Source organism: Procambarus clarkii, chromosome 52, assembly GCF_040958095.1.
Source record: "Procambarus clarkii isolate CNS0578487 chromosome 52, FALCON_Pclarkii_2.0, whole genome shotgun sequence".
NCBI classification, from domain to species: Eukaryota; Metazoa; Arthropoda; class Malacostraca; order Decapoda; family Cambaridae; genus Procambarus; species Procambarus clarkii.
Window position 1 is genome coordinate 10,618,231 of NC_091201.1, and position 26,879 is coordinate 10,645,109.

Below are 26,879 nucleotides of genomic sequence, written 5' to 3' on the forward strand. Positions count from 1 at the left end.
TAATTAGTTAAATATCATATTCTTATGAAAATTTATATTCCTAACTGTATGATCAAATAATCATTCTGCTTTTACTGATACGACACTATATGCACACTCATATATCTTCATTTTTGTGCACTTTAATGAACCACGAAGAGCATAAATTCCGTGATTTGAATTTAGATTTGGTTTGTATCATTGTTTATCTAATTGTTAGCATAAACAATATTACATAACAAAGTAACTAGTGAAATGCAATATTCATAACACATTTTTAACCATTAACTTGTTTAAAATTTAAATTATTTTTTGTTATTGATTCCAAACTCAAACTTTCAGTCACTTACAAATAAATTTGGCCTGACTGCTGAGCAGTTTGGTGAGAACCTACGTGATAACTATCAGAGGTTTGATGTTCAACAGTGGCCAGAGGACCCCACGAGGGAAGCTAAGCAGCTCATTTCCAAGTAAGTAATGAGATAGTTGAATGATTTATCTGTAAATATACAGCTAATGGTTCTAATCACGAAATCACGTACAGCTAATCACGAAAAATAAACACGTGATATAAAAATGTGAACCCTCTCAATTCTGGCAATAATAACGTTGCAAAACACGACTAAAAACTCACTCCTGCTTTAATCCATCAATAAAAAAGGACTCTCAATTCACTAATTTAACCGCATCATCCTACTGAAAGTGTAAAATAAATCAAGGATATAGTTAAGACAAATGGATAGAATTTTAGCATTTCTTTGCGCTATGAATGTACAAATGGCTAGAGATGAAGGGGTTTTGCCTAAATTTTGCACCTTTTGTTCAACGTTTTCCATATATTTGAATTAAAGAATGTGGGTAATAAAAAGAGGACAGAACTCCTGAAAATGTCCTTAAATCTCAGCAATATGGTAAAATAAATATTTTGTAGATATTATAATAGTTATTACTTCATTACACTAAAAGTATTTTTTATTAAATATTCCTCATGAAATATGATGAAAACTTTGTATTTTCAGAATATGCAGCACCCCAGAGCGAGTCCTTGAAGTAGCTGTTAGGATGGTTGGTTGGCAGCTGTCTTGTGAACCCTTAATAAGACGCACAGTTAGAGAAGTATACTTTAAACGTGCCAGAATCAGTAGCAGGCCCACTCCTCAGGCTGTGAACATCATTGATGAACATCATTCACTTTATGAACTTAAATATTTAAAGGACAAACCAGTCATAGATCTACAGGGTGACCAGTTCCTTCGTCTCAAATGTGGTGTTGAAGACAAACTGTTGACCGTTAGCTTTTCCGATACCATTGAAGGAAGTACAACTAAGACTTACCTGGATGAAATGAAGCAGTTGTACTGCCGAGATGAGTTTTCCCAGGTTGTCCAAGACTGGAATGATCTGAGAGGCCGGGCAATTGAATTTGCCTACAAACGGATTATTGAAGATCTTAAAAGGGAATTGTCTCAACGTTTGCTCCAGGAATCGAATGATCACGTGATGGAAGTGTTGCAGTAAACTCAATAACTGGATAAAAATTGCACCCTATAACCCCGGAGACTTTTCTGGTGAAGACGAAGACTGGGATACTGAAAAAGGCTTCAGAGTATTTTCTATTGCATTTGTTCCAGACCTTTCCCAGGCAGCATTTGGTTGTTGCATTGACATTGACGGTGATTGTTGTGAATATATTCGTCTCCCACATTTACTCAAACGGCGCAATGCTTACAATGAAAGAGACGCTTTGGCTAAAAAAGGTGATATTAGGCGCATGCAGGATTTTATTACTCGCTGTAAACCACATGTTATTTCCATATGTGGACAGTCTCGAGAAGCTCTCATGGTTAAGGAAGACCTGATTCAAATTCTCAAAGATCTAGAAAAACAAGAATGGTTTCCTAAAATAAATACAGAAATAATTGACAATGACCTAGCTCACATATATGCAATGTCCAAGAAAGGAGAAGCAGATTTCCTTGATTACCCTCCACTATTACGGCAGGCTATATCAGTTGGTCGACGTGTTCAGGATCCATTGATTGAATTCTCGCAGCTATGTAATGCTGATGAAGAATTACTTAACATTAAGTTCCACAGTCTACAGGACCAATTAAACTCTAAGGAACTACTCGATGCTCTGTACACTGAATTCGTCAACTGCACTAATGAAGTTGGGGTCGACCTAAATCGTGCCGTAGCACATCCATATACACAGAACTTGGTCCAGTTTGTTTGTGGTTTAGGACCACGAAAGGCCAACCTTCTTATTAGGAATATGAAGCAGAATAATCATCGTCTAGAAAACAGGAACCAGTTAGTTGTGAACTTCCACAAGGGTCCAAAGATATTCATTAACTGTGCAGGATTTATTAAAATAGACACCAATGCTTTGGGTGACAGTGATAATTATATAGACGTTCTAGATTCTACCAGAATTCATCCAGAAGCTTATGACTGGGCTCGAAAAATGGTTTTTGATGCACTAGATTATGAAGATGAAAATGGAGAACCTGCAGAAGCCTTGAAGGAAATCTTAGAAACTCCAGAGAAACTTAGTGTTACGGCCCTCTCGGGACGCAACGGGGTCCTTACTCTGATGTTGTTAGAGGAAGATATATGTATCCGTTCCCGAGCCAGTAGTGGCTATCAAGGGATGAGATCCGTGACGCAAGTAACTTAAAGGGAGTAGGGAAAGAAAGCTTAGAACTTAATATTATAATTATTACCACCACCTATTAAATATATAAAAATCAAACGTGCACAGGGGGAGGGTATTAACACTATACAAGGGGATTAATCCTTCATCGTGGTCTTCTGCTGAAGACGCTGGTGCCACACCACTTGGTGCTGAGTCCTTGGTGCTTTCTTCGTGGCCTCACGACGTGTCCTCTGAGAATGCCGAGCCTACCCGGGCCACAGGTCAGCCAAAACGCAGGTCCACTGGGGGCACCGTCGTGGAGGCCGTCAACCACACGTCCAGCTGGTCTGCTGGCAGGTACTGAGCCACCAAGGCTGGTACGGCCACTCCACGAACGATATAAGGGGTACGCCCTAGACAGGAGTCTCGTGTGATATCACAAATCACCCTCCTGTCCTCAATACCCCAGTGGATGATCGTCTCCAACAGTCGGTCCCGGGTAAATCCTTTCACTGCCACTCCACTGGCAGGCTAACACACCACAGTGTTCTTCCGGGGGGACGACGTCACAACAGCTGCAGCAAACTTCACAGTATGGAGACTGGCTGCCTCGGGTAGACTGACTCAACCTTCAACACAGCAGTCCCAGGTCGACTCTGTAAACAGACACGTCATCAATGACTGGGACACACTAAAACACCTTACTTACGGGCTCGGGCACAAACACCTGACGTATCCAGTCCATAGATGGCGCTGTCGTCGGAGCACCACCTCACCAGAGGTCAGTGGCGGCGGTGTAGAGTGCTGAACTAGACTGGAAACTGGTCCTCGAGGCCAGTACATGCTGTCCTCACCAGGTGTCGTCGTCCGTTTGGCGGGGGTTTCGGGAGCTGACCCACAGATGGCGTGATTGTCACTGCTCCAGACTCGGACGCTGGATCCGGGTTCGTAACACTTAGTGAGCTTGATCTTAAAGCTTTTGCTAATGAACTACAGAACCAGGGCTTTGGCAAGAACACAACTTTGTATGACATTAAACGTGAGCTGAAACATAGATACAGAGATTTTAGGTCAACCTACAGGTCTCCGACGCCAGAAGAAGTTTTCAGTATCTTGACTAAGGAGTCGCCAGAGACTTTTTATGTGGGTAAGCTTGTTCAGGCTACCGTCACAAATTTTATTCATCGCAAACTCCGTCGAGATCAAGTGGATAATGCCTATCCTGTCAGAACTGCAGGTACAAGTCTTTGGCAGTGTCCCTTCTGTCTAAAAAATTATTTTCCTGAACTAAGTGAAGTGTGGAATCACTTTGATGCCGGTGATTGCCCAGTTCCAGTCATAGGAATTAAAGTTCGATTAGATAACGGAATATCAGGTTTCATCAGTATAAAAAACTTGTCGGATAAAACGGTGATAAATCCAGCAGAAAGAGTGAGACGAGATTGTTCATGAAAATTTATCATGAAAATTTATCCTGATAAAATTTCAGTTGATCTCACGTCGCGATCATCAGACCTTCAGGACCGAAATAACAAGTGGAAGGCTCCAAAAGACACTTATTATGACCATGAGGCTGAAGAAAAAGATTTAAATTTGGACAGGAAAAAGATGGACCAAAAAGCAAGTCGGTATCAAAAGCGAGTGATTGTTCATCCCTCCTTCAGAAACATTGACTATAATGAAGCTGAAAAGGTTATGCAGCAATTGGAGCAAGGTGAGGTGATCATACGACCATCAAGTAAAGGCATTAATCATCTCACTGCTACCTGGAAAGTTACAACAGGAATCTGTCAGCATATCGATGTGCTGGAACAAGCTAAGCAATATAACTTTTCTCTTGGTCAGAAACTATGGATTGGAAATGAAGAATTTGATGATTTGGATGAAATTATTACCAGACACATTTTACCTATGGCCAGTAACGTAAGACAAATACTTGAACACAAATATTACAAGGAGTCTATCATGGGCAATAAGGAGAAAGCAGCAGAGTTACTGAAAGAGGAGAAAAGGAAAAATCCGAAGTCGATCCCGTATATCTTTTCGCCTAGGAAGGATTTGCCAGGAAAGTTTCTCATGTCATATTTACCAAGAGCGAAAGTGATCCATGAATTTGTAACTGTCAATCCTGAAGGTTTCAAGTTTAGGCAGAAAATGCAATTCCTAAATCTTGCCAGACTACTTAATTGGTTTAAGCAGAATTTCCATAGAACATTATCAGGTGCAACACCAAGAATGATGTCCACAGGCACGTCATACATGGGCAACTCAACACCATATCTTATGGGTGTTGATGCCTTCACAATTCAGAAAGTGGCTCAGAACCTAAATCCACAAATGCTGCATAACCTCTCCCAGGCAGCCACTAATACACCTTGTAGTGTCAACACTTCTGGAGGATTCTCTCATGGTTTCTCAAAATACGCTAATACTCCTTACACACCTTCAGATCAGACACTATTCATGACACCGTATGCTACCCCGGGGCCATCCACCATACCTCGCTATAATGGACCAGACACTTGTGCCATCAAACCCAACTCCCTCACATCAATATGAGGCAGCATATTCTCAGCATATGATGACCAAAGTAACTGGACACTTACCTCAGCCATCTCGCTGTGAATCCCCAGTTAGCAGCCAAGCAAAAAAAAAGGATTGCAAAATGGCAGCAGATGCTTTGGTGGAAGTTAACGGTGCGACTAATGGACATAATAGACGAAGGATGACGCCACAATGCAATGCTGGAAACCAGTCAACACCTCGCAATACTAATCAATATAATGTCCGCACACCTCGCCATACTCCTCAATATGATGACCACACATCTCGCAATACTCCACGATATAATAACCAAACACCTCGCCTTTTCCATGGTTAAGTTCATCATCATCCATTCACACGCTAACATGAGCACTGGTGGAGACCAAACACTACCCTATGATGATGAATGCCATATATGTCTTTGGTATTGATGACAAAGTTATCTCATTACCTTCAAATTATATGTTTGTATATATAATTTGTACAGTTAAAGAATAAGGAATTGTATTTAATCATTACAATAAGTACTGTAATTAAAAAAATTGTTCACGTAACTATGGTATTTTTACCAGGGCAGTCTTCAGTAAAAAGATGTAGTTTTCTGTACCTACATTCATCATGTTTATAGCATGTGAACGCTGTAATTTTGGATAAAAAAAATATTTTTTTATAAAGAAATGCAACGTGTCTCATACGAGATGTTGCATAACTATTCCAAATTTGATTTGTTCCTTTAACTTCATGTTTCCAACTATGACTGAATCTGTGAAATGTTTGCTGTGATCTGAGAAACAATTTAGTCAGAAATAATACACTTTATTTCTTTAGAGAAATACACATCAATTTGTTTATTTTTATCCTGTATTTGTTTGAATGAAATGACGCTGAGCGCACCCGACACCAATTCTTTTAGAAGGTGAGTTGTGATGGAACGATGTCAACGACATCTTTTGAGCCCACTGTTAAGAATCTTACTTCCTGTGGAGGTTCTTTCCTATTATAAATTGTTGGTGGACACATTGGAGAATGTTTTCTTGAAATAAATCTGCAGCTGATAACAGGGAGGCCGTGAGTGACTAGTATCACTGCTAAGTAATCCCTACTGAGCTGGGGATTGTTTAGGAATAATGTGTATTGGAATAGGAAAACTATGTGAATGATAAATGGACTCAATCAAAAAATGATTGGGGAATATGGTAAATGAAGTCAATACAGGATTTGATTGGAAATGTAGTAGTAGTAGGCATCCGTCAATCCGGTTATGGAGTAGTGCCCTGGGTGTCTAGTTGTTGTAGTCTAGTTGGATGCAGCGTCTGCTGCATCCAACTACATTTGGCTGAGAAGGCCAACCCGAGAATGTCAGTCTCGACTGCAGCGAGCGCAGATAAAACGCTGAAGCGGGTGCGTCTGACAGTGGTCGAGACCTCCTCTGAAGTCTATTACCCTCCGCCTGCCTCTTCAAGTCATCCTCGAATTCCTTCTGACCTTTGCATTAGTGGCAGATCTGTCCACAGCTGCTGCCTCCCAAGTGTTGATGTCGATGTTCATCTGCTTGAAGTCGCGTTTGCAGGCATCTTTGAAACGCAGCTGAGGTCTGAGGTGGGCCTCCTTCCTTCTGATGCCAGTTCTCCATACAAGAGGTCCTTTGGTATACGGCCATTTTCCATGTGTGTGTGTGACATGTCCCAGCCATCGCATGGGTATCTGTTTCAGGAGATTGAACATTGAAGGGACTCTGTTCTCTCGAGTACTGTGTTGCTGGTGACGTGGTCTTTCCACGTGATGTCAAGGCTGCGTCTCAGGTTCGTCATGTGCAAGGTATTGAACCGTCTCTCCTGGCGAGAGCGCAGGGTGTAGAATTCCGAGCAGTAGAGACATGTACTCACCACACATGCCATGTAGACTTGTGCCTTGGTGTGCACTGTCAGTTTGGCATTTTCCCAAACGCGCTTTGTGAGCCAGGCAAGTGTTGTTGCGGCCTTCCCGGTACGCCTGTTGAGTTCAGTGTCCAGGGAAAGGATGTCTGAGATTGTGGATCCCAGGTATACAAACTCGTGAACTACCTCCTCACATAGTCGGCTATGTTTATACAGGGTAGCTCATTCACGTCTTGTCCCATCACCTGTGTCTTCTTCAGGCTGATTGTCAGGCCGAATGCGGAACAGGCTGCTGCAAAGCGGTTGAGTAGCTGCTGCAGGCCTTCTGCTGTGTGTGTGGTGATCGCTGCGTCGTCGGCGAAGAGGAACTCCCTGAGGATTCGCATCTGTACTTTTGTCTTTGCTCGGAGTCTGGATAGATTATAGAGCTTTCAATCAGATCTTGTGCGGAGATAGATGCCTTCTGTGGTTGTTCCAAAGGCATGCTTGACGAGGATCGCGAAGAAGATGCCGAACAGGGTTGGAGCAAGAATGCACCCCTGTTTAACACCACTGTTGATGTTGTACTGTTGATGTTCAGTAGTTGAGCCGTCATACACGACTATCCCCTTCATGCCCTTGTGGAACGATTGTATCATGCTGAGTAGGATGGGTGGGCAGCCAATTTTGGCCAAGGTCTTGAAGAGTCCGTCCCTGCCCACTAGGTTGAAGGCCTTTGTAAGGTCAATGAAGGCAATGTACAAGGCTTTTCTTGAAGCTGTCTCAGGGAGAACACCATGTCAGTGCTCGACATGGTGTAGATTCCCAGGTGAGGTATTTAGATAGAACGTTTTGTGCCAGAGATAGGGGGAACAGATTAAGGGTTTGCTATCCGGGAGCTGGAATTGGTGATATTGTTGGAAACATGAATGATATTATGACGGGAAATGGAAACAAACCCATTATTTGTATTAGTGCAGGGGGTAATGATGTTGGACGAGTTAGGAGTGAGGAACTAATACAGAGATTCAGGACAGCCATTGAATTAGTTAGGAGCAAGGGAGGAATCCCGATCATATGTGGCATTCTTCCAAGAAAGGGAGTGGGAAATGAATGGATGTCGAGGGCAATTGGTGTCAATTGCCGGCTGGAAAGATATTGCAAATAAAATGCAATATATTTCATAGACAACTGGGAACACTTCTGTGGAAGAAATGAAATGTATGCTCGTGATGGGGTGCATCTATCGAGAGCTGGGGTTGTTGCTGTTGCGAACTCGTTGGAAGAAGTGGTTAGAGGTGTTTGTTTGGGTTTAAACTGTTAGTAGATAGAGGTATGGGAATTGATTTAGAGGAAGGAGGTAATAAAAGTATGTGTTTGTGGGAGAAAGGAATTGGCAAAATGATCAGGGAAAGAGAAGGGCCTCAAAATAACAATTCACTTAGGGTATATTACACTAACAGTAGAAGTCTAAGAAATAAAATTGACGAATTAAATGCTCTTGTCTGCACAGAAAAAATAGATATTATTGCATTTACCGAAACGTGGACGAATGTAGAAAATAGAGAACTATTAGCTGAATATCAAATAAATGGATTTAAACTATTTCACACAGATAGATATATTAGACGAGGAGGTGGAGTAGCCATATATGTTAGGGACAATTTGAAATGTAGTCTCAAAGAGGGAATCAAAACTAAGCCACACACAGAAACTATTTGGATAGAATTAAACGAAAAAGCAAAAAATATTATAATAGGAGTTATATATAGGCCACCAAATTTAGACAGAATGGAAGCAAAGCATCTATGGGATGAAATATCTAGGGCATCTAGATCTAACAGTATTTACGTCATGGGTAACTTTAATTTTAGTGAAATAAACTGGTTGAACAAAACAGGGAATAGTGAAGCAGAAGATTTTCTATAATTAATTGACGATTGCTTTCTTACGCAACACATTAAAGAACCAACACGGGAAAATAATATTATAGATTTAGTGTTAACTAACAGGGAAACACAAATTAATGACATCGAAATAGGGAGTGAGCTAGGGAACAGTGATCAAAAAGAAATCAGATTTAGCATAGAATGGAATAGACCTCTAGGAGAAAATTCTGTTAAAGTGCCAGATTTTCGAAAAGCTGATTTTAATAGCCTAAGAATTTTTTTGGGTCAAATAGATTGATAAGTCTTGGGTATGGGGTGTGGGCCGGTCATGAACCCAGCGACAGGTGACGTAAAAGGGGATTTCGATGTGGATTCAATATATAACTTATTTAAGAATATTCTAAGCAAAGCACAGGAACGTAGTATACCATACAAATTGAATAGATCGAATACTAATGACCCAAAGTGGATAACAAATAATTTAAAGAACCTTATAGGTAAAAAGAGAGCTTGGTACAAAAGGATTAAGAATGGGGAAGTCAGTATAGAACAGGAATTCATACAACTGGTTAGAAATGTTAAAAAAGAGATAAGGAAAGCAAAAAGAAACTATGAAGTTCGCATAGCAGGGCAAGCAAAGACAAATCCTAAAGTTTTTTTTTCAGTTATATCGTACTAAGACTAGGGAAAGGATAGGTCCATTAAAAACTGAGACAGTTCAAATAACAGATAGTGATGAAGAGATGAGTAGTATTTTTAATAAATATTTTGTATCTGTATTTACTAAAGAGGAACTTAACAATATGCCTTCAGACGAACAAGTCTATGTGGGTGGGGACGAGGACAGGTTGACGAGAGAAGCAGTTACCAGGGAGGACGTTCTTAAACAAATAGTAAAACTCAAACCAAACAAATCCCCAGAGCCGGATCAAGTGTTTGCCAGGGTGCTTAAAGAATGCAAAGAGGAGCTTTGTGACCCACTGTCAACCATATTTAATAAATCAATAGAGTCAGGCAGAGTGCCAGAGTTTTAGAAAGTTGCTAATGTGATACCAGTTTTTAAGAAAGGAGATAGATCACTTGCGTCTAACTATCAGCCAATTAGCCTAACGTCTATTGTGGGAAAGTTACTCGAATCTATAATAGCAAATAAAATTCGTCTTCATCTTGAAAAACATAAATTAATAATTGAGTCATAACATGGTTTTATAAATGGCTGTTCATGTTTAACAAATTTGTTATCTTTTTATTCTAGCATAGTTGAGGCAGTTGATAGTGGTAAGGATTGTGATGTTGTGTACCTTGACTTTAGCAAAGCTTTTGATACAGTGCCACATGAAAGACTGATTAAAAAGATAGAGGCTCATGGTATTGGGGGTGCTATATTAAACTGGATTAGGGCATGGCTATACCAAAGGAAACAGAGAGTTAGTATAAATGGAGTCAAGTCAGAGTGGGAAAATGTTGTAAGTGGAGTGCCTCAAGGCTCTGTCCTGGGACCTCTGTTGTTTATAATATATATAAATGATTTAGATTCAGGTTTGAGTAGCAACATTTGCAAATTTGCCGATGATACGAAAATCGGTAGGGAAATTAATTCGGAGGAGGACTCACTATCACTTCAAGTTGATCTAGATAGGGTTTTGAAATGGTCAAAGGATTGGCAGATGCAGTATAATGCTGATAAATGTAAAGTTCTGAGGTTAAGTAATGATGATAGAGTTACAAGATACGAGCTAGATGGTGTTGAGATTGCGAAAGGGATCTGGGAGTTATGATTAGTAAGAATTTAAAACAAAAGGATCAATGCATAAATGTTCGTAATAAGGCAAATCGGACACTTGGATTTATTAATTGCAGCGTTAGTAACAAGACACCTGGTGTGGTTCTCAAGCTATATCTTGCTCTAGTTAGGCCCCATTTAGGCCTCACGGGAGACATCTCCCGTCACGAAGGGTGCAGTCGCACCTCTCCAGTATCATCTATTGATACAGGTAATGGCTCAGAAAGGCCTCCACTTACGGGCTATTCATGCCCGTGCCACCTTTTAGGTGGCTTAATCTCCGTCATTCGTCGTCGTCCCCATTTAGATTTTGCAGTTCAGTTTTGGTCGCCATATTACAGAATGGATATAAATTCACTTGAACGTGTCCAGCGTAGGATGACTAAGTTAATTCCCCAAATTAGAAATCTTTCATATGAAAAAAGATTAACAAAGCTTAAGTTGCATTCACTGGAAAGGCGAAGAGTTAGGGGTGACATGATAGAGGTTTACAAGTGGGTGAATGGACATAACAAAGGGGATATTAATAGGGTATTAAAAGTATCAACACAAGACAACACGAAACAATGGGTATAAATTGGATAAGTTTAGATTTAGGAAAGACTTGGGTAAATACTGGTTCAGTAACAGGGTTGTTGACTTGTGGAACCAATTGCCGCGTAACATTGTGGAGGTGGGGTCCCTCGATTGTTTCAAGCATGGGTTGGACATGTATATGAGTGGGATTGGGTGGTTATAAATAGGAGCTGCCTCGTATGGGCCAATAGGCCTTCTGCAGTTGCCTTTGTTCTTATGTTCTTATGTTGCTTTGTATGAGCCAATAGGCCTTCTGCGGTTACCTATATGCTTATGTTCCTAGGAAGAACAGTTGTAGTTTTTGCTAGTTGCCTGCGTTTTCATTACCATCTATGCCAATGTGACTGGGTGTCTTGGTCCAATTTAGAGGGATTGACAGCCCAAGATTATGTGCTTCTTTCCTATATATAGGATTTCTGGGATGAGTTGTATATTATCTCTGTGGTAGCTGGATAACAATGCCTGGAGCGGAGTTGTATAGTCAATATGAATCAAGAAATCATGTAAACTATTTTCAAATGTATAATATATGGCCTCCTTCAGGGCATATTAATCTGTTTGGAATGTTGAGCACCACTATTCATGCACCCAGGCTCCAGTAAGCTTCATGGTTGCTAATTTAATTGCAGCCCAAGCAGAACCTCTTCCTTGATCAACTGATCTATCTGTGAAGATAAGAACATAAGAACATAAGAACAAAGGTAACTGCAGAAGGCCTATTGGCCCATACGAGGCAGCTCCTATTCTATAACCACCCAATCCCACTCATATACTTGTCCAATCCGTGCTTGAAACAATCGAGGGACCCCACCTCCACAATGTTACGCGGCAATTGGTTCCACAAATCAACAACCCTGTTACTGAACCAGTATTTACCCAAGTCTTTCCTAAATCTAAACTTATCCAATTTATATCCATTGTTTCGTGTTCTGTCCTGTGTTGATACTTTTAATACCCTATTAATATCCCCCCGGTTATGTCCATTCATCCACTTGTAAACCTCTATCATGTCACCCCTAACTCTTCGCCTTTCCAGTGAATGCAACTTAAGCTTTGTTAATCTTTCTTCATATGAAAGATTTCTAATTTGGGGAATTAACTTAGTCATCCTACGCTGGACACGTTCAAGTGAATTTATATCCATTCTATAATATGGCGACCAAAACTGAACTGCATAATCTAAATGGGGCCTAAATAGAGCAAGATATAGCTTGAGAACCACACCAGGTGTCTTGTTACTAACGCTGCGATTAATAAATCCAAGTGTCCGATTTGCCTTATTACGAACATTTATGCATTGATCCTTTTGTTTTAAATTCTTACTAATCATAACTCCCAGATCCCTTTCGCAATCCGACTTCGCAATCACAACACCATCTAGCTCGTATCTTGTAACTCTATCATCATTACCTAACCTCAGAACTTTACATTTATCAGCATTAAACTGCATCTGCCAATCCTTTGACCATTTCAAAACCCTATCTAGATCAACTTGAAGTGATAGTGAGTCCTCCTCCGAATTAATTTCCCTACCGATTTTCGTATCATCGGCAAATTTGCAAATGTTGCTACTCAAACCTGAATCTAAATCATTTATATATATTATAAACAACAGAGGTCCCAGGACAGAGCCTTGAGGCACTCCACTTACAACATTTTCCCACTCTGACTTGATTCCATTTATACTAACTCTCTGTTTCCTTTGGTATAGCCATGCCCTAATCCAGCTTAATATAGCACCCCCAATACCATGAGACTCTAACTTTTTAATCAGTCTTTCATGTGGCACTGTATCAAAAGCTTTGCTAAAGTCAAGGTATACAACATCGCAATCCTTACCACTATCAACTGCCTCAACAATGCTAGAATAAAAAGATAACAAATTTGTTAAACATGAACGGCCATTTATAAAACCATGTTGCGACTCAATTATTAATTTATGTTTTTCAATATGAAGACGAATTTTATTTGCTATTATAGATTCGAGTAACTTTCCCACAATAGACGTTAGGCTAATTGGTCGATAGTTAGACGCAAGTGATCTATCTCCTTTCTTAAAAACTGGTATCACATTAGCAACTTTCCAAAACTCTGGCACTCTGCCTGACTCTATTGATTTATTAAATATGGTTGACAGTGGGTCACAAAGCTCCTCTTTGCATTCTTTAAGCACCCTAGCAAACACTTCATCCGGCCCTGGGGATTTGTTTGGTTTGAGTTTTACTATTTGTTTAATTACAACCTCCCTGGTAACTGCTAAACTAGTCAACCTGTCCTCGTCCCCACCCACACAGCTGAAGTTCGGCTGAAGGCATATCGTCAAGTTCCTCTTTAGTAAATACAGATATAAAATATTTATTAAAAATACTACGTTTTATACCTTAGTTGTTATTAAGTGTTGAAAATGAAATTAGGTGACTTGCATCAATCACAGTACTGTTAGTGGGCTCAGAAGCTTCCCAGTGCTTAGTTATTATACCATATGGCCTTGCTTCTGTGCTTCCAAGTTAATATATCATAAAGCCTTGCTTCTGTGCTTCCAAGTTATTATATCCAAAAGCCTTGCTTCTGTGCTTCCAAGTTATTATACCATAAAGCCTTTTGAAATATGACAGACCTTCAAAACTTTAAGAAATGAAGGGAGTTGTCAGTTGTCAGAAATGTCAGTTGCTTAATTTAAAAACTGCAAAGGTGGTCGTTCTGGAGCCTGTTGAATTTTTGAACTATCTCATCAATATTTTAACTTGCTTAGCTAAATGAACTGTGGGGTTAATTCCTTAAGCCCATTATGTGTCTCTGTAACCTACATTATGGGGTTCATAATAAATGAACTAAACTAACTAAAACTAATAAGAACAATACAATAAGAATACAATAAGAATAAAGAACTTTCATCGCATTCATCTCTGGTTATTTATTGATAGATGAAGAGAAAATTCGAGAAGAAAATAAAGACTTCATTAACGACGACGATGAAGAGGATGATGAAGGAGATTCGGGGTCAGACAGTGAAAAGTATGGCAAACGAAAACGGCGGAAGGACGATGAAGATAAAACAAACTACCTCGATGATGATGATATTGATCTTATTGAGGAGAACACTGGTATGAAACTTGACAGAAAGGTTAGTTTTCTCCAATAATTATTGTAATATATATTTTGTTTATATTTATACAAGTTTCTGTACAGGATAGAAAAAGATAATTTGCATTTTTGTGTTTTAAAGAATGAAAAGAACTCGAATTTCACACCGTTTAGATGAATTAGAAACAAAATTAGGAAACCATTATTGCTTCTGCTGGCATATATATTAGTAGAGAAATATAATTTAAGATTAATTTCTGATATATATCTAATATATTTAATATATTTATATTTCAATTATATAAAAGTGTATTTATATAATACACAGTATACAGTATTTTTCAGAGTGAATGTTTTAAAAATAAGTTTTGGACAATTATATAATTTTTATGGTAAAATTTTAGTCAAAATTTTGATTAAATCTTCCTAAAAATATATGCTGATTCCAATTATAGCAAAAACCAATTCTGCTGTCTTGTAAATTCAAGATTTTACTAGATTTAAATAAATTTTAAAAAATGTATATTTTAAAAACGGGTTGACCAATATATATAAAAAAAGGTGTACTTTTAAACATTTGGCTGCTCCATAATATTGGCTGCCTCACTGACTTGGAGGTTGTGCTACAATGATAACCTAAGTAAGTCTCATAAGGTTATCTAAGGAATAACCAAACCCTTGAATCATTTGAATGGTTTCGTGAGCGTGTAACATACTAAATCTCTAAATAAGATACTAAGATACTAACATACTAAATAAGAACTATAATACTAGCATAGTACTATACATTGTCGTCATGACAATTTTTTGTTTATGAATTAATGTATATATGTCTTGAATTTTTGTTTCACAGAGAAAGTATAAGCGTTTGAAGAGGATTGTGGATGAAGAATCTGACGTAGAAGAGGAAGATGTGCAGGGTCAGATTCGAAGAGAGATCTTCGAGGGTTCAGACGTAAGTAAATCTCTGGAGTTTATGTTGTATTCAGTGCCACTTTATATGCATGAGCAGTGTTTATAAATTGTTCGTTTTCTGACGATGTTTATTAAGAGGTACCCTGTGTACTCACCTTACCCTAGTTGTGTTGGAGGGGATTAAGCTCCCGCCCCTCAACTATTAATCCCAGTGCTTCTCGAGCACTGCTTCCTAAGATCCTCGAGCTCTATCATAACTGCATTTAAAACTGTAGAGTTAGCCTCCACCACATTATTTTCATTTACTAACTACTCTGACACTGTAAGAGTTTTTTCTAATGTTTCTGTGGCTTATTTGGATACGCAGCTTCCCCCTGTATCCTCTTATGCGTATTCATCACATGTTAAATAATCCCCTGTCGGTTCTCCTGAGAATTTTGTATGTGATGATCATGTCTCCCTTAGCTCTTCCATGTCGTTTGTAGTGTGTGATGTTTATTATGAGACACTGTGTGTGATGCTATCTCTCGGTCATTCTTCTTTGTTCTGCTCTAGTAAGTTAGAAATTTTGAATACAGTAAAATAGTTCGAGTGTGCCTTTTAGTCTATCCCTCTTACCTGCATAATTGACACTTTAATGAGAGATATTTCGTTATTGCTTAAATATTAGTAGTTGTTTGATTCTGTTTCCTTCGTCTGTCATTCATAACTTTAATATCTGGTACCACAGGATGAGGAGGAGGATGGGGCCTCCGCTCTCCACCCTCCACAGCACCCTGAAATGTACGCGTCAGAGGAGGAAGAGTCTGATGAAGAGAATTTCATTGTTGATGACAAGACACCCAATGTCAAACAGGAGAGGATGGCTATGCTTGAACCTGGTGGAATGGAGGTTGCCCGTGAAATATTCGGCGGTGATTATCATTTTGAAGACTTTGAACAACATGAAGGTATGTGTTTATTTAAATGTAAATTAAATTATAATGTGGCAGACTAGGTATGTCACACTATTCTCACTTCTCAGATGTACAATCTGAGTACTTTTATTTTGACATTATATTTTGTGTATTTTATTATTGCAGTTTGCTCTCTCTCTCTCTCTCTCTCTCTCTCTCTCTCTCTCTCTCTCTCTCTCTCTCTCTCTCTCTCTCTCTCTCTCTCTCTCTCTCTCTCTCTCTCTCTCTCTCTCTCTCTCTCTCTCTCTCTCTCTCTCTCTCTCTCTCTCTCTCTCTCTCTCTCTCTCTCTCTCTCTCTCTCTCTCTCTCTCTCTCTCTCTCTCTCTCTCTCTCTCTCTCTCTCTCTCTCTCTCTCTCTCTCTCTCTCTCTCTCTCTCTCTCTCTCTCTCTCTCTCTCTCTCTCTCTCTCTCTCTCTCTCTCTCTCTCTCTCTCTCTCTCTCTCTCTCTCTCTCTCTCTCTCTCTCTCTCTCTCTCTCTCTCTCTCTCTCTCTCTCTCTCTCTCTCTCTCTCTCTCTCTCTCTCTCTCTCTCTCTCTCTCTCTCTCTCTCCCTCTCTCTCTCTCTCTCTCTCTCTCTCTCTCTCTCTCTCTCTCTCTCTCTCTCTCTCTCTCTCTCTCTCTCTCTCTCTCTCTCTCTCTCTCTCTCTCTCTCTCTCTCTCTCTCTCTCTCTCTCTCTCTCTCTCTCTCTCTCTCTCTCTCTCTCTCTCTCTCTCTCAAGTTGGAAAAACAAATTGAAAAAACTGGAAAAACAAATTGAAAAAACTTTGATGTGGACAATCAAACCTACATTTCAACCATCAGGGTCGTAGTGCCTTGCATATTCACTCAATGGGAGATTTTGCTGCCCAACAAAAATATTCACAATATTGACTAGAAGTTTAAAAAGTTTTCTTTAATTTAATAACAAATTCGATACTTGCATGCAGGATCTTAAATATTTACCCTCTAATTTCTTATGTTGTAATATTCATGTTTTTTGTATTCAAAAAAGAATGGGAGGAGCGTGAAAATGATGATGATGACCATGAGAACGATGAAAAAGGCGATGAGGGACGAGAGCATCCCCGAGGTCGCAAGGATCGCGGGAATCAAGTCAAGAAGACTATCTTTGAGGTATGTTATGAGGAGCAACTGCAAGCCACAAGATTTTTCACTCATTGTGTAATTATCATTAAGGAAGGCATTTATATTTTCACAACGGCCTGAGAGAGGCTGTTGTTTGTGTAGAATATGTTAATAAAGACAATGTGGGAAGTTATGAATAAAAGATATGAATTAAGAGTGAAGGAAGAGTGCGTCGATGTGGGTCAGTTCATTGTACATAAAATTAGAGCGAAGATTATTTTGGCTAATTTGATGGCAAGAAGGTCAAGATATTACATACTACATGTGAGTGTGATGGAGCAAGAATTTCGTGGTCGGGAAAAAAGATGCAGTTTATTGAGGGCCAAAATGTTTAAATCTTGTTTATGTTAAGTTACAAGATGCAGTACACTCACTGTAAAAGGTGAGTGTACTTGCTCACCTTTTGAAAGGGTTGAGGCGAAAGACTTGCTTGATGTGAAAAATATGGTGACCTGTAAGTCATTCTCATCTTCAAAACTTTTTATACAGTCCTATATTCTACTTGTTTGGTATAATGAGAATACTTACCTTCTGAAAGAAGATTTTCGGGCAGGGAGGCAGCAACTAATATTTAACCTGTCTCAGTAGTAATTTGGGGACCTGGATATAAATTGGTTTTAGATCATGCACTAGGGAAAAGTACTGCTGAATAACATAGGCGGTTGTCGTACCTGGCTTGAGGCATTTAATCTCAACCCGACCTACATCATGAAAGTAGGAGACAAAATGTTGGAGGTGCTGATAAAGATCAAGTTAATGAGTGTGTGGCAACATTAATTACGCATACAAATATAAATGCTATTCTTTCAGGTATTTGAACCTAGTGAATTAGAGCGAGGCCATTTGACTGACCAAGATCATCAAATCCGGAAGCTGGATATTCCCGAGAGATTCCAGCTGAGGCGGATACCTGTGACTCGCACCCGTGGAGACGGTGACGATCGCTCAGCAGATAAAGAGCTGACTCAAGAAGCCAAGTGGATCTATCACCATGCATTCTTCAGGCCATTTATATCCAATCAAGTAGTTAATTTGCTTTTGTTGAAAAGTATAAATAAGAATATACATGTATTTCTTCTCAATTTGATGCGCAGGGCGAAAGTTCTTTCAAATTTAAATACATAATGCAATAGTGGCATCTGTTCTACAGATATGACACTAACTATTGAGTTTATTACCTCCCAGCAGCACTTTTAACCAAGTCTGAGCCTGTGTATGGCTACTGCAATGTCTCTGGATATCTTTTTGGTACCCAGTGGCTGTCCGTACCGCATCGCAGTGGGTCTTCCTTCCGGTACTTTGGCTCTGTGTAAAAGTCGCTCTGTGGCGACTTTTGATAGTTGGGAGTATTTCTTCTTGATTTGATCCTTAATCTGTGAAAAACTTGGAGGTATTTGAACCTGTACAGCACGTAGAGCTGTGGCAGTTTCTGCTAGTTAGTCTGCCTTTCATTACCATCTATTCCAATGTGACTGATTGACAGTCCTAGATTGTGTGCTTCTTTTCCTTTATGTAGGATTTCAGTGATAAGTTGTATATTATCTCTGATGGATAACAATGCCTGGAACGAAGAGTCATTGGAATCTCTCGGCATTTTTGTGTATAGTTCATGGCGTCTTTGCCATTGATGATAACCACAAAGTCGTCGGCAATAAATTATACAACAATACCATTATTTTGTACAGGAGGGGCGTGAAAAGGCAAGGCATGGCACGCACAAGGATACTAATACGATCCAGAAAATATACAACGCCCTGGACTTGAGGAACCAAACCTTCGAAATTCCATTTATAGCCTTTTATAGGAAGGAAGAGGTCTGCCCTGAATTAAACATTCGTGATTTATGGAAAATCTATCGTTGGGATGAAAAGGTATTGATACTAAATATCAACTTAATTATATCAGATAAACCATTTATGAAAAATATCAACTTAGTTATATCAGATAGAGCGTTCGAAATTTGACGTTTAATAATCTTTTATTCTCTAAGAAATTTTAAATTTGTGGAATGAACTATTTTTAATATATACTAAAAGATTCTGTATATGATATATTGAAAAAGTGCCTAATCATGATGCAGCACAGGTTTGAACTACAATCAATTAGTCTGATATCAGTGATAAAGCACGTCGCAGCTTTAAAATGCAAAGAGCCAGCATCAAGGGTTCGACAGACAACCTAGATGCTGAACTTGTATCCATTATAAATTACAGATTGACACGAATTATCTAAAATTTTATATCGTGAATTATAAATGAAGAATAAGTATTGTAATTATTAAAGATGCACAAATCAATAATGCACTAACCCTTAAATACTTAACTTGTAAATTTTTTCACAGTGGTGTCAACTGAAGTATCGCAAGGAGAACTTGCGGTCACTCTTCCAGTCAATGAGAGAATACCAAGGTGATCACATCACGAAGGACCCAGATGGTTCACATCTAGAAAATATACGCATTCTTCAGGAGGAGGACATTGTAAGGTGAGATGACATATTACATTATGTAAAACACTTGTCATCATACCATTATGTAAAGCATTTATTCAACTCTGGGGATGACATGATTCTGGGGATTCATGTACTGGTGGAGTATGACCCCAGTTTCTATTCAGAGTTACACAATATTCGGACACGTCACTTGCGCCAACTAACTGTAGCCTAACATGATCCTAGCAGTTACTATATAGCACTATCGCGTGGATGTTTGTGCGAACATATATAAGTACGAAGAAGCCTGAATGGTCCCCAGGCATGTAGTTTTCACGAGCATATATAAATAATATAGGCGCTGGAAATAAATAACTTCTATTATTCTGGTGTTAAATGGCATTTAAATTTTTAAAAATATTATTGCTTGCCTTAAATCAAGCAATGATGATAAACATTTTGTTTTATTTTCCAGAATTGAGGAGATTGAAACTTCAATGTTCAGAACAGTTCAATGATTATTACAAATTTTTCCTGCTTCACTATGGCAAAGATCAGCTATCAATGCGTGACCACATGAAAACCAAGCACAGGAAGCAGAGAACCGCACCAAGAGTCACTAGGGGTTTTAAGAAGCATGATCATGGTGAACGGGACCAAAATGGTGCTGGTATTGAGGATAGAAAGATTCAGAGGAAAGTAGACGAATATGAGGATACAGAGGATGCAGATGAATATGAGAAGAGTGGTAATAATAAAAACAAGAAAGGTTCATTGAGAGCTAATGAGGATGTAGAAAAAGAGGTGGAGACAGAAATAGAAGAACAAATGGAGGAAGAAAATCACGAATCTGAGGAAGACTCTGAGTCTTTGAGAAGAGTTGTTCGAAAACACGAGTATGAACTTCTGAGGAAGGCTGGTATTGGTGAGTATCTTTTTGCATGATTGCTTCAATGCCCCCATTTAGGTTACTTAGTTCAAGTTTGGCCTCCATATTATAGAACTGAAATATTTTCTCTTGAATCCATACAGAGAAGGATGATTGATGCCAGGTATTAGGAAACCTCTCTTATGAAGAGAGATATAAGAGAGATCTTATATCTAGAAAAGATATAGAGATATAGAAAAGATATAGAAAATTTATGAGTAAGAGGTAATATAAAAGAGATGATTGAGATTGGGACATTGATATTGCTTTGAGGCATTGTTAGAAGTATTATTTTTTTCTTTCTAATGTTAAAATATGAATAAAAAACTTTTATTACAATCTTTCTAATAAATATATATGTATATGACATACTATGGCCGGGATTGAGTGAGGAAGTGCAGCAGTAAACAGGTGTTGTCAGCGGTCTGCTTAAGCCTCGTCCGGGGCGGATATTGTCGCCTAGATAATTTTACTTAATTATTTCAGTGTCTGAATAAATTTAAATTTTTGGTTTCTTGCAGTAATATTGATGATAAATATTCAATTTGATAAATGTGTGTAAATAACGAAAATTAACACGTGATTAACACGAAAATTTGATAAATGTATATTATAAAATGTGCAGAATATCACTATACTTAAAAATAATTTGCATGCTAGACATGAATATTATGAAGATTAAACCACACACCAGAAGATGAGGAGACGACGACGTTTCGACCACCATTATCGACTATATTAATTATCGATTATTATTATTATAGACACATTAATGATTGCGACAATCGAATTGATAATGGTCATCAGACTTGCCACGCATATTTTGAACGTAATTCTTATAGCACGCATACAATATAATTTTTGTCGTAGTTCTTACCATTTTTTTTCCACGTGCGGTGTTGCATTGGGCTCGATATTATTATTTGTCATAGAACGCGTATAGATAGATTAGTGTCACTAATTAGTTAAATATCATATTCTTATGAAAATTTATATTCTTAACTGTATGATCAAATAATCATTCTGCTTTTACTGATACGACACTATATGCACACTCATATATCTTCATTTTTGTGCATTTTAACGAACCACGAAGAGCATAAATTCCGTGATTTGAATTTAGATTTGGTTTGTATCATTGTTTATCTAATTGTTAGCATAAACAATATTACATAACAAAGTAACTAGTGAAATGCAATATTCATAACACATTTTTAACCATTAACTTGTTTAAAATTTAAATTATTTTTTGTTATTGATTCCAAACTCAAACTTTCAGAGTCACTTACAAATAAATTTGGCCTGACTGCTGAGCAGTTTGGTGAGAGCCTACGTGATAACTATCAGAGGTTTGATGTTCAACAGTGGCCAGAGGACCCCACGAGGGAAGCTAAGCAGCTCATTTCCAAGTAAGTAATGAGATAGTTGAATGATTTATCTGTAAATATACAGCTAATGGTTCTAATCACGAAATCACGTACAGCTAATCACGAAAAATAAACACGTGATATAAAAACGTGATATAAAAATCTGAACCCTCTCAATTCTGGAACTAATAACGTTGCAAAACACGACTAAAATCTCGCTCCTGCTTTAATCCATCACTAAAAAAGGACTCTCAATTCACTAATTTAACCGCATCATCCAACTGAAAGTGTAAAATAAATCAAGGATATAGTTAAGACAAATGAATAGAATTTTAACATTCCTTTGCGCTATGAATGTGCAAATGGCTAGAGATGAAGGGGTTTTGCCTAAATTTTGCACCTTTTGTTCAACGTTTTCCATATATTTGAATTAAAGAATGTGGGTAATAAAAAGAGGACAGAACTCCTGAAAATGTCCTTAAATCTCAGCAATATGGTAAAATAAATATTTTGTAGATATTATAATAGTTATTACTTCATTACACTAAAAGTAGTTTTTATTAAATATTCCTCATGAAATATGATGAAAACTTTGTATTTTCAGAATATGCAGCACCCCAGAGCGAGTCCTTGAAGTAGCTGTTAGGATGGTTGGTTGGCAGCTGTCTTGTGAACCCTTAATAAGACGCACAGTTAGAGAAGTATACTTTAAACGTGCCAGAATCAGTAGCAGGCCCACTCCTCAGGCTGTGAACATCATTGATGAACATCATTCACTTTATGAACTTAAATATTTAAAGGACAAACCAGTCATAGATCTACAGGGTGACCAGTTCCTTCGTCTCAAATGTGGTGTTGAAGACAAACTGTTGACCGTTAGCTTTTCCGATACCATTGAAGGAATACAACTAAGACTTACCTGGATGAAATGAAGCAGTTGTACTGCCGAGATGAGTTTTCCCAAGTTGTCCAAGACTGGAATGATCTGAGAGGCCGGGCAATTGAATTTGCCTACAAACGGATTATTGAAGATCTTAAAAGGGAATTGTCTCAACGTTTGCTCCAGGAATCGAATGATCACGTGATGGAAAAGTGTTGCAGTAAACTCAATAACTGGATAAAAATTGCACCCTATAACCCCGGAGACTTTTCTGGTGAAGACGAAGACTGGGATACTGAAAAAGGCTTCAGAGTATTTTCTATTGCATTTGTTCCAGACCTTTCCCAGGCAGCATTTGGCTGTTGCATTGACATTGACGGTGATTGTTGTGAATATATTCGTCTCCCACATTTACTCAAACGGTTCAATGCTTACAATGAAAGAGACGCTTTGGCTAAAAAAAGTGATATTAGGCGCATGCAGGATTTTATTACTCGCTGTAAACCACATGTTATTTCCATATGTGGACAGTCTCGAGAATCTCTCATGGTTAAGGAAGACCTGATTCAAATTCTCAAAGATCTAGAAAAACAAGAAAGGTTTCCTAAAATAAATACAGAAATCATTGACAATGACCTAGCTCACATATATGCAATGTCCAAGAAAGGAGAAGCAGATTTCCTTGATTACCCTCCACTATTACGGCAGGCTATATCAGTTGGTCGACGTGTTCAGGATCCATTGATTGAATTCTCGCAGCTATGTAATGCTGATGAAGAATTACTTAACATTAAGTTCCACAGTCTACAGGACCAATTAAACTCTAAGGAACTACTCGATGCTCTGTACACTGAATTCGTCAACTGCACTAATGAAGTTGGGGTCGACCTAAATCGTGCCGTAGCACATCCATATACACAGAACTTGGTCCAGTTTGTTTGTGGTTTAGGACCACGAAAGGCCAACCTTCTTATTAGGAATATGAAGCAGAATAATCATCGTCTAGAAAACAGGAACCAGTTAGTTGTGAACTTCCACATGGGTCCAAAGATATTCATTAACTGTGCAGGATTTATTAAAATAGACACCAATGCTTTGGGTGACAGTGATAATTATATAGACGTTCTAGATTCTACCAGAATTCATCCAGAAGCTTATGACTGGGCTCGAAAAATGGTTTTTGATGCACTAGATTATGAAGATGAAAATGGAGAACCTGCAGAAGCCTTGAAGGAAATCTTAGAAACTCCAGAGAAACTTAGTGAGCTTGATCTTAAAGCTTTTGATAATGAACTACAGAACCAGGGCTTTGGCAAGAAGAACACAACTTTGTATGACATTAAACGTGAGCTGAAACATAGATACAGAGATTTTAGGTCAACCTACAGGTCTCCGACGCCAGAAGAAGTTTTCAGTATCTTGACTAAGGAGTCGCCGGAGACTTTTTATGTGGGTAAGCTTGTTCAGGCTACCGTCACAAATTTTATTCATCGCAAACTCCGTCGAGATCAAGTGGATAATGCCTATCCTGTCAGAACTGAAGGTACAGGTCTTTGGCAGTGTCCCTTCTGTCTAAAAAATTATTTTCCTGAACTAAGTGAAGTGTGGAATCACTTTGATGCCGGTGATTTCCCAGTTCCAGTCATAGGAATTAAAGTTCGATTAGATAACGGAATATCAGGTTTCATCAGTATAAAAAACTTGTCGGATAAAACGGTGATAAATCCAGCAGAAAGAGTGAGACGAGATTGTTTAGTTCTTTGTCGTATCATGAAAATTTATCCTGATAAATTTTCAGTTGATCTCACGTCGCGATCATCAGACCTTCAGGACCGAAATAACAAGTGGAAGGCTCCAAAAGACACTTATTATGACCATGAGGCTGAAGAAAAAGATTTAAATTTGGACAAGCAAAAGATGGACCAAAAAGCAAGTCGGTATCAAAAGCGAGTGATTGTTCATCCCTCCTTCAGAAACATTGACTATAATGAAGCTGAAAAGGTTATGCAGCAATTGGAGCAAGGAGAGGTGATCATACGACCATCAAGTAAAGGCATTAATCATCTCACTGCTACCTGGAAAGTTACAACAGGAATCTGTCAGCATATCGATGTGCTGGAACAAGCTAAGCAATATGACTTTTCTCTTGGTCAGAAACTATGGATTGGAAATGAAGAATTTGATGATTTGGATGAAATTATTACCAGACACATTTTACCTATGGCTAGTAACGTAAGACAAATACTTGAACACAAATATTACAAGGAGTCTATCATGGACAATAAGGAGAAAGCAGCAGAGTTACTGAAAGAGGAGAAAAGGAAAAATCCGAAGTCGATCCCGTATATCTTTTCGCCTAGGAAGGATTTGCCAGGAAAGTTTCTCATGTCATATTTACCAAGAGCGAAAGTGATCCATGAATTTGTAACTGTCAATCCTGAAGGTTTCAAGTTTAGGCAGAAAATGCAATTCCTAAATCTTGCCGGACTACTTAATTGGTTTAAGCAGAATTTCCATAGAACATTATCAGGTGCAACACCAAGAATGATGTCCACACGCACGTCATACATGGGCAACTCAACACCATATCTTATGGGTGTTAATGCCTTCACAATTCAGAAAGTGGCTCAGAGCCTAAATCCACGAATGCTGCATAACCTCTCCCAGGCAGCCACTAATACACCTTGTAGTGTCAACACTTCTGGAGGATTCTCTCATGGTTTCTCAAAATACGCTAATACTCCTTACACACCTTCAGATCAGACACCATTCATGACACCGTATGCCACCCCGGGGCCATCCACCATACCTCGCTATTATGGATCACAGACACTTGTGCTATCAAACCCAACTCCCTCACATCAATATGAGGCAGCATATTCTCAGCATATGATGACCAAAGTAACTGGACACACACCTCACCCATCTCGCTGTGGATCCCCAGTTAGCAGCCAAGTAAAAAAAAAGGATTGCAAAATGGCAGCAGATGCTTTGGTGGACGTTAACGGTGCGACTAATGGACATAATAGACGAAGGATGACGCCACAATGCAATGCTGGAAACCAGTCAACACCTCGCAATACTAATCAATATAATGTCCGCACACCTCGCCATACTCCTCAATATGATGACCACACATCTCGCAATACTCCACGATATAATAACTAAACACCTCGCCTTTTCCATGGTTAAGTTCATCATCATCCATTCACACGCTAACATGAGCACTGGTGGAGACCAAACACTACCCTATGATGATGAATGCCATATATGTCTTTGGTATTGATGACAAAGTTATCTCACTACCTTCAAATTATATGTTTGTATATATAATTTGTACAGTTAAAGAATAAGGAACTGTATTTAATCATTACAATAAGTACTGAAATTAAAAAAATTGTTCACGTAACTATGGTATTTTTACCAGGGCAGTCTTCAGTAAAAAGATGTAGTTTTCTGTACCTACATTCATCATGTTTATAGCATGTGAACGCTGTAATTTTGGATAAAAAAATATTTTTTTATAAAGAAATGCAACGTGTCTCATACGAGATGTTGCATAACTATTCCAAATTTGATTTGTTCCTTTAACTTCATGTTTCCAACTATGACTGACTACCATTGTGATCTGTGAAATGTTTGCTGTGATCTGAGAAACAATTTCGTCAGAAATAATACACTTTATTTCTTTAGAGAAATACACATCAATTTGTTTATTTTTATCCTGTATTTGTTTGAATGAAATGACGCTGAGCGCATCCGACACCAATTCTTTTAGAAGGTGAGGTGTGATGGAACGATGTCAACGACATCTTTTGAGCCCACTGTTAAGAACCTTACTTCCTGTGGAGGTTCTTTCCTATTATAAATTGTTGGTGGACACATTGGAGAATGTTTTCTTGAAATAAATCTGCAGCTGATAACAGGGA

The 26,879-nt window shown here is 38.6% G+C and overlaps 2 protein-coding genes and 1 pseudogene across 2 annotated transcripts; all 3 read left to right on the plus strand.

Annotated features, from left to right (window-relative positions):
• Positions 1-89: 89 nt before the first annotated feature.
• Positions 90-4,069, plus strand: LOC138352108 (transcription elongation factor SPT6-like). Its single transcript, XM_069304370.1, has 5 exons — positions 90-170; positions 322-449; positions 999-1,450; positions 1,611-2,597; positions 3,543-4,069. The coding sequence occupies exons 1-5, from the start codon at positions 90-92 to the stop codon at positions 4,067-4,069; spliced, it is 2,175 nt and encodes a 724-aa protein (XP_069160471.1).
• A 9-nt stretch (positions 4,070-4,078) lies between these two features.
• Positions 4,079-5,176, plus strand: LOC138352109 (transcription elongation factor SPT6 pseudogene; annotated as a pseudogene).
• Positions 5,177-6,517: 1,341 nt separating this feature from the next.
• On the plus strand, positions 6,518-26,142 carry LOC123763742 (transcription elongation factor SPT6-like). The gene is given in 12 exon segments (XM_069304371.1): positions 6,518-6,809; positions 14,190-14,389; positions 15,203-15,304; positions 15,995-16,214; positions 17,212-17,333; positions 18,156-18,368; positions 19,031-19,216; positions 19,687-19,829; positions 20,258-20,700; positions 21,983-22,112; positions 22,675-22,967; positions 22,970-26,142. Coding segments are annotated over 12 exon segments (5,517 nt in total).
• Positions 26,143-26,879: the final 737 nt, after the last annotated feature.